Here is a 9,455-nt window from a genome sequence, read left to right as displayed (position 1 = left end):
CGCACTCAGGAGAGTGCGGCGATGGGAGCGCAGCAGCGCTCCTGCAGCGGGTTCGGATCCTATATACGGATGACCAGTGCACTCACAGCGCTCACTGGCTGAGCGCTGTGTGGCCGGTCTCAAAAAGGACAAAAAAAAAAAAAAAAGAAGAAAAAACTCAAGCTCAGGAAGCTTATAAATAATTTCCCTCTTCTAGTCAATAAAGCAAAGGGTAAAAACAGGAATCAACCACAGGTATGTCTGGTTCTTTTCTGTCATGCTATGTGGTAGGCAGAAATCTAAGAATGACTTTCAATGACCCTTGCCCCTGTAATAATCTCCTCCCCTTTGACTGTGGGCGGAAACCATGAATATGATATCACTAGAATGATGATGTTACATTAAATGGCAAAAGGGAGATTATCTGGTCTAATCTAATCTAATCTAATCTAATCACATGAGGCCTTTTAAAAACAGAGCATCTGCAGCTGGTAGCACAATGGGAAGTCAGAGAGATCCAAAGCACTAAAAGGATTCAATGCACATTGCTCTTGACAAAGAGTATGTGTAGCCTCTAGAAATTGAGAGCAGACCACAACCAGCAGTTAGCAAGAAAACAGGAACCTTGGTTCTACCTCTGCAAGGAACCAAATTCTGCTGACACCCTAAATAAGCCTGGAAGAGGATTTTTCCTGGAGTCCTCTAGATAGGAACCCAGCCCAGCCCAGCCAATTCCTTGATTAAGCAGAGAGCCCCACTGAGATGTCAGACCTATAGAACTGTGGAATGATAAATGGGTGTTTTTGCATGTGGTGGTAAAATATACTAACATAAAATTTACTATTTTAACCATTCCGAAGGGTATAGTTCAGCAGCTTTAAGTACATTCACATTGTTGTGCAACCATCACCACCATCCACCTCCGGAACTTTTTCATCTTCCCAAGCTAAAACTCCATAACCATTAAACACTAAGCCTCCATTTCCCCAACTCCCAACCCCTAACAACCACCATTCTACTTTCTGTCTCTCTGATTTTGATGACTCTAGGTACCTCATATACATGGAATCATACAGTATTGGTCTTTTTGTGACAAGTTTATTTCACTTAGCATAATGTCCTCAAGGTTCACCCATGTGGTAGCATGTGTCACAATTTCCTTCCTTTTTAAGGCTGAATAATATTCCATTGTGTGCATATACTACGTTTTGTTTATCTACTCATCTGTGGATGGACACTTGGACTGCTTCCACCTCTTGGCTATTGTGAATAATGCTATGAACATGGGTGTACAATTATCTAAGTCCCTGCTTCCAGTTCTTTTGTATATATATAAATAAGTGTTGTTTGAATCCAATTCATTATCTTGAAAAGTGGGTAAGTAAAAGGAAATAAGCAGTTATCCTGCCTATTTGAATTGCACCACTGGGTAACCAAATAATAGATAAAGAGAACTATCTACTTATAAAATTATTACTGATAAAAAAAATTTTTTTTTAATAAGACTATCATCACTTTGCAACCTCCCAATGAGTTAACTGGTGTAGGTACTGAGCATCAACAGCTACTAATATCAACAAAGAGCAAAAACCAGACACTTTGTACCTCCTGCTTAAAGAATATAACACCATCTATAGTTTTGACAACGGGATGAAACTTGGGTCTGATCCAGTCTCTGGATGCAGCTGCCAATTTGTATCAAAAACAGAGGACATAGGAACATGCTGAATTGCACCAGTATACATTCAATAAAATCTACACTATGGCAAACTCCTACAGGTCAAAGGGTCAGGATTCTTTAACAGATAAATTGGAAACAAAAGACATAAAGTTAAAAAAAAATAGGTAAGATAAAACTATAGAATTTAGGTAAGCAAACGGGTGATAAAATTGTAAAGAAATGCAAGAAGCGATTGCTGTAACAGAAGTGGTTGCTTTTTTGATTAGGGCACATGGAGAAGCTTCAAGGGCAGCTGGCAAAATTCTATTTCTTAACCTAGGCAACAGTTACAAGGGTTAATAATTAATTAAACTATACTTAAAAGCAAAAAACAAAAACAAACAGACAAAACCAGTACAATAACAGTAACAATGAAACAGTGGCCCAAATACAGATTAAATTCAACTGAAGTGCTGTCTCAACACAGCTCTTCCAAAGTCTCACTACTGAGCATATCTCAAGCCAAAAAAGCAGTTAATACAAAATTCAGTGGTTACTGAGGTCAACGGCAAGTGCTCAGAAAAGCCATTAGACCAAGGAGACAAAAGAAAACAAGCCTGTCTCATTTCTACCCTGCTAATCTGCCATACTTACTCCTATCTCAGCACCAGAATTTTTCCATTATAATTTGTTTTTTTCCCTCAGAGTTATTTCCCAATTCTACCAAGGACTACTAATAATGGCAATAATATGTTTACCAAAAATATTCACATCTTCAAAAGTAAGGATGTGGAGAAAAAAAGATGGAAGAAAGCAAGCAACAGCGGGGGCTGGCTGGCTAGCTCAGTTGGTTACAGCATGTTGCTGTAACACCAAGTTTAAGGGCTCAGATCCCCTTACCCGCCAACCATTAAAAAAAAAAAAAGCCCAAAACCAAAAAACCCCACAAAGCAACAAGGTCCTGAAAAAGAAAAGGCTACTAGAAGCTGATTTACCTAGTCATGATAGCGGCAGACCCTTTTTTTAGATACAGTGGAGTACTAGAAATTGTGTCCCCAGGCATGCATTCTTTATTACCTTTACCAATTTGGACAATGGTGGAAACTGAATAAGCAACTAAAAGCAGCATGAAGCTATAGGCCTAAATTGTCCAATAAGGTAGCCACTGGCTACAACTGGCTATTGAGCCCCTCTTCTGAAGCACAGCTACTCTGAATTGAGAAGTGCCCTAGTGTAAAAGACACCCTGGATTTCAAAAACTTTATATGAAAACATGAACGTAAAATAACTTAATAATTTTTTACTGATTACATGGTAAAATAATAATATTTTGGATACAAAGGACTAGACCAAAAAAAAAAAATTTTTTTTTTGGTAGCTGGCCAGTATGAGGAACCTAACCCTTGACCTATTATTACAAGGCTGTGCTCTAACCAATTGAGCTAACCAGCCAGCCCCCTAGACACAGTATTAATTTCACCTGTTCCTTTTTACTTTTTAAATGTGGCTACTAGAAAATTTTTAATTATACAAGTATGTGGCTCAAATTATATTTGTACAGGACAGCACTGCTACATATACCATTGTTAAATAGTGTTGAACAGAAAAAACAAAGCAACTAATAGTGGGGATTTTTCAGAGTTTTTTTCTACTGTTGCTGTATCACCAACACTACAGCTCATTTAATTTCCAGCCCTTGTCCCTTGTCTGGAAAAGAGAGGTTAAAAAAAAAAATCAGTAGGTGCATTAAGTCATGGATCCAACATTAAATCATGAGCCAAAATAACTGAGTTCTAGTCCTGGTTCTGATAACAACTAGTAGTTACTTGGAGAAATCACTTTTTCTGAGACTTAGCTGCATGCCCCAACAACTAAGTAAGAAAGCTAAACTAAATTTAGATTTCCATGATTCCATCAAAATACAATTTTTTCTGTCAAAATTGATCTTCATAAAAACAATAAATACTCACTCTGAGTCTAACACATCCTCTGCGAGAGCCTCTCATCATTTTGTCCTTGGACTAAAAGAAAACAAAAACAATTTTCAATGAATAAAAGATTAACAAACTGATAAATTATTTTTCAAATCATCTGGGAATAAAAAGAGAAGATTTACAGTAATATCCATCCCTTCTGCCCATTCCGCTTTCCTTCCCAAAATAAATCGTTTATGGATAGTGGAATTAACAGGTTTTAAATGAAAATGGTTTATAGTCTATACAAATTAACTTAAACATAGGGCTTTACACATACCTTTAAGGTAGCATATATTACATTATTATTTTTATTCCTTCTTCATGCCCCTTAATTCTAGCCCAGTATTTCTCATATTTTAGTGAGCCAGAGAATCATCTGGAAGGCTAAGAATCATGTGGGAGTTTAAGAATCACTCCCCTGGACAGCCACCAAAAAAATAAATAAATTTTAAAAATTAAAAAGAAAAGAATAGCTCCCAGATGATTCTCCACAAAGACAAACAGAGGACCACACTTTGAGAAACACTGCTGTAACTATACCTCTTTGTAGTTCCCCAAATGGGTCACATTTTTTGCCTCTGCAACTTCTCACCCAGTGTTCCTCAGTTTGGACTATACTTGGCCCTGGTCTTCTGCCTTGCTAACTCATCAAGCACCTTAGCTCTGATTTGGATTCCATCCCTGAGCTGCCAGAGTCTCCTGTGTGTTCCCCTGTCGTGTCATTCACCACCCTGTGTTATAATGGCCAGTTTACCTGTTTGACTCACCCACAAGACTACACATTCCTTAGAGGGTAGGAATTGAATCTGACTTATCTTATGCTTCAGGTCAGTGTCTGGTACACACCAGGTGCTCAAAAAACATTTATTGATGAAATGCTGCTTGCCCTTTATATCTCCCTCACTAGACTGAGCCAAGCAAAGGCTATGTTATGCACAACAAGCACTATGTTGACATTCAGTAAATACTCCTAAAATTAAATAACGTAGTCATGTGTAATAAAGTAAAACTGCAAATAATCAAAGTTTAACAAACATTTAGTTCTTGAACAACTGGTATTTTTCTGTATTCCACATATGTGAGAAAGAAGCAAAACAAGCCGATACCATGTGACTATGTTTTAAAGACAACTGTCTCACGTTAAACCATAGATGCCCTGGATCTAAAATCCTGAGCAATAATAATTCATGTTGAGAAGTGATTATTGAGGTATTGAAGAGACTCTTCCTATTCTATTTACAAATACAAGAAGGACTCATACATTTTAGAAAAAAATTCTCAATACCAAACAGTCAAACAATTCTTTACTAATAACACAGTTAACAAAAACATAGTTTATAAAAACTTTCCCTAAGCATTTAATAGCCCTTTTACTATTCCCTATATTTATCTTCCCTCCAAAAGTGTAAAGACAATATACAAAAATAATAATTAGGTTTGAAAATATCCAAGGCCGCCCCGTGGCTCACTCGGTAGAGTGCGGTGCTGATAACACCAAGGCCGCGGGGTCGGATCCTATATAGGGATGGCCGGTTTGCTCACTGGCTGAGCATGGTGCTGACAACACCAAGTCAACGGTTGGGATCCCCTTCCCGGTCATTTTTAAAAAAAAAAAAAAAAAAAGAAAATATCCAAAGAGATTATAATGCAAACTCAAACAAGGTAAGAACTAATAGATTCATCTTTGATCCCCTCTTCACCATAGTACAATTTTAAAACTAAAATTTGAGTAAACATAGAAAAGGGCAAGACAAGGGTCCCACCGATGGTACCTCTATTAGGATTATGAATTAGAAAACACTGAAAGAGATAACTGAAAATAATTAAATACAACTAGGAAATAATCAGGGAAATCCAGAACGTAAAACATTCTACAAAATAATTGACTCTTGCAAAATGACCAAAAAAAAAAAAAAATTGGAACACAGAACAAAAATAAGCATTGGATGGATATAGGCACAACATGCTGTGGACTCCAGAAGGCTCCCTGCCATGATGTAAAAAGATCAGAAAAGGCAATACTAAAGTGACCAGGTTTCACGTTTCAATCTGGGACTTTTAGGGAAAAAAAGGAAGAGGAGGAAGAATCTGATAAGACAAGAGGGAAGGTAGAGGGGAGAAAAATGTCATTTCAAGCCAAGGGAACAACATCAACAAAGGCACAGATGCAGAAAACTTTACTTTCCTATTCACAGGAGAGTAGACTTACAGACCAGCACACAGAGTACAGAGGAACACAGAAAGAGATGAGGCTAAAAATAAGATTACAGGGACCAGATCCTGAGAGGTATGGAAAAAAATTAGAGAGTGGCTAAGAAAATCCATTTACTCAATAGTTCATGGAGAGCTACTGAAGGTTTATGAGGAGGGCAATAATATTCTCAAAGGTATGTTTTAGAAAAATAACACTTAAATATGAGAACCTGGGAGAGAAGGATAATGGCAACAATAATAATGGCAGATTCTCATTCACTGATACCCTCTAAGTAACAGACACTTTATACACAGTAATCCTTAAAAGACCTTGCACAGTAAGACTTATACTCACACTATAAATGAAAGTGACACTAGGGAGATCAAATAAATTACCCTATGTTATACACTTAAAATGTAACAGTTTGACACAGCAGGCACAATTTGGAATGCCTGCCCTGCAATCATTCTCCCAGACTTTATCTGTGCTCTAATAGTATTAGATCCTCCTCTTCCACGATGGCACAGGGCCCTCACCCCTCACTCTCTCCCCACGCAGCTCTAATGTGGGGCTGAAGGGAAGCTGCTGTGACTACGTCCCCCAGAGACAATGAATGCTGAAGGGGTGGTTATCTGACCAAGCTGGTCAATCTCAGGACCCACTACCCCACAAGGCAGGACAGAGTCCTTTTCCAGAGAGTTTTTCAACTGGGATTAAGTAAAGAGCTCCTTCCTATCTTCTCTTGAGGCAGTGAGGTACAGATGCCACCGGTCACATGCCTTCTATGTGAAGAAAGCAATGAATAAAGCCTACACAGCAAGAGAAGCAGAGGTAAAGTAAGAGTCCTACGTGTCAGTGATCTCCAGCTACATCCTGGTCTGAAGCAAACCTGCCTAAGCCAATACCATTCACCAAATACAGGTGACCCTGGAACAACACAGGTTTAAACTGCACAGGTCCATTTATACACAGATTTTTTTTCAATAATTATACACACTGTACTGTAAATGTATTTTCTCTTCATTATTTTCTTAATAACATTTCCTTTTCTCTAGCTTACCTTATTGTAAGAATATAGTATATAATACATATAACATACAAAATATGTATTAATCAACTGTCTACATTATCAGTAAGGCTATTAGTAATTTTGATGGAGTCAGAAGTTATATGTGGATTTTCCACTGCACGGGGGGCCAGCGCCTCTAACCCCCAAGTTCTTCAAGAGTCAACTGTATTAGGTTCTTTTTGATGGATCCTAGTAGGTTCTGGTGATGACAGAGAAGAAGCTGACAAAAACCCACCCCAGCAATCTTCCTACAAAGAAGATTGGTAAGAACATCTTACCAATGTTCTGAAACCTGCTAACAAATGTATTTTTTAGCAAACTGGCACAAATATCATGTGATCCATAGCTTGCGTGAGGTCCCTCTCTCTGCCTCCAGCCACAAGGCTTAGCACCTCAAGAAAGGATCACTCTGAAATGGATGCCACAGTCTGTTCAGCTGGATGAAAAAACAGAATCCCCCATGAAGTGGAAATACATACGGCTGATGTGTTCTACTCCTAAGCGGCTCCAGGGTGATAAATAAAACCACTCAACAAACTAGGAATAAAAGGGAACTTCCTCAATCTGATAAAGGACATCTACAAAAATACCCACAGGTAACATCATAGTTAATGATGAAAGACTAAAAACTTTACACCAAAGAGCAGGGACAAGACAAGGATGTCCTCTCTTGCCACTCGTATTCAACATTGTACTAGAGGTTCTAGGATGGAAATTAGGTAATGAAAAAGTAAAAGTTATCCAGATTAGAAGGAAGGAACCAAAACTATCTCTATTTGCAGATGACATACATATAGGAAATCCTAAGGAATCCACACACCCACAAAAATACTATTAACACTAATAAACAAGTTCATCAAAGTTTCAGAACATAAGATCAATATACAAAAATCAATTGTCCTTCTATACTCTTGGAATAAACAATCTGAAAATAAAATTAAGAAAATAATTCCATTTTTAGCATCAAAAAGAATAAAACATCAAAAAGAATAAAATACTTAGTAATAAATTTAATAAAAGAATTATGACTGGTACACTAAAAACTTTAAAAGAACAATGAAAGAAATTAAAGAAGTCCTAAGTAAATGTAAAGACATCTGTGTTCATGGATTGGAAGACTTACTATTGTTAAGACGGCAATACTCCCCAAATTGATCTACAGATTCAACATAATCCCTATTAAAATCCCAATGGCCTTTTTTGCAGAAATTGACAAGTTCATCTTAAAATTCAGTGGAAATGCAAGAGACCCAGAATAGCCAAAATAATCTTCAAAAAAAAAAAGAACAGAATTGGAGGGCTCACACTTCTTGAGTCCAAAACTTAATACAAAACTACTGTAATAAATATAGTATGGTACTGACATAAGGATATACATAAAGATAAATGGAATAGAATTAGAAATCTAGAAATAAACCCATACATTTATGATCAGTTGGTTTTTGACAAGAGTACCAAGACCATCCACGAAGGAAAGAACAGTCCTTCCAACAAATGGTGCTGAGACAACCAGATATAACCACATGCAAAAGAATGAAGTAGAACTACCCTATACCACATAGAAAAGTTAATTAAAATGGATAAAAGACCTACATTTAAAAGCAAAAAATATTAAACTCTTAGAAGAAAACATAGGCATAAATCTTTGTGACCTTGGATTAAGCAATAGTTGTTAGATATGACACCAAAAGTATAAGCAACAAAAGAAAAATTGATAAATTGGACATTATCAAAATTAAAAACATTTGTGCTTCAAAGGACACTATCAAGAAAGTGAAAATACAAACCACAGAACAGGAGAAAATATTTGCAAATTACATGTCTGGTAAGGGTCTAGTACCCAGAATATAAAAAGAACTCTTACAACTCAACAATAAAAAGACAACCCAATTTAGAAATGGGCAAAGGACTTGAATAGATATTTCACCTAAGGAAACTAAATTAAAATAATTTCAGCTGGGCCGGCCCGGTGGCGCACTGGATAGTGCGCCGCTTGGGAAGCGCGGCGGCGCTCCCGCCCGAGGGTTCGGATCACACGCACCCAAAAAAAGCTAGTAGGGAAACTTGCCAGAATTTGAACCCAGATCTGCCAAAACTCCAAAGTCAGACCATAATTGTGTCTCCCAGTGTGTAAATATCTATCAAATACTTTGTGCACATGTGTGAACATGCCAAACTTTGAATGATTTAAGTATAACCTGTATTTTAATACTTAGGACAGCATCATAAAATTAATTTCTAAATGAATATTGAAATTTATCCAGTTTCTATGTTTAGCAATTGGTGTTAATTTACCTCTCATAAGTGCTAGAAAGGTTCTACAATACCTCCTCCAGCCCTTTTATACTATTCAAGCTTTTTATTAGCCCTAATGTTGATTGCCTTCCCAGGGCATCTACTAGTTTGAGTATAATTTGTCTAATTAAATTTAAAGAAGAGATGTTTCAGGGAGCACCATTTCATCATTTCCTCTTAAACTCTATGCTGTGGACTTTAATGAGGACCTAAACCCCATCTTAACCCAGCCTTAGTTTCAGCACAGATGAGCTGTGCTTGTTAAGACAGTCTTCAGTTGTC

General features: G+C 37.2%; 1 protein-coding gene across 1 annotated transcript in view; it reads right to left on the bottom strand.

Moving 5' to 3' along the window:
- Positions 1-9,455, bottom strand: part of OSBPL9 (oxysterol binding protein-like 9) — a 175,778-nt gene that overhangs the window by 145,763 nt on the left and 20,560 nt on the right. The window contains exon 2 of the mRNA XM_008580444.1: positions 3,610-3,660. Within this exon, the coding sequence (XP_008578666.1) occupies positions 3,610-3,660 (51 nt within the window). The remainder of the gene's footprint in view (positions 1-3,609; positions 3,661-9,455) is intronic.

The sequence above is a fragment of the Galeopterus variegatus genome, unplaced genomic scaffold (assembly GCF_000696425.1).
Source record: "Galeopterus variegatus unplaced genomic scaffold, G_variegatus-3.0.2 Scaffold6, whole genome shotgun sequence".
NCBI classification, from domain to species: Eukaryota; Metazoa; Chordata; class Mammalia; order Dermoptera; family Cynocephalidae; genus Galeopterus; species Galeopterus variegatus.
Note: the sequence above shows the minus strand (reverse complement) of the source record. Positions and strands in the feature narration are given on the sequence as shown.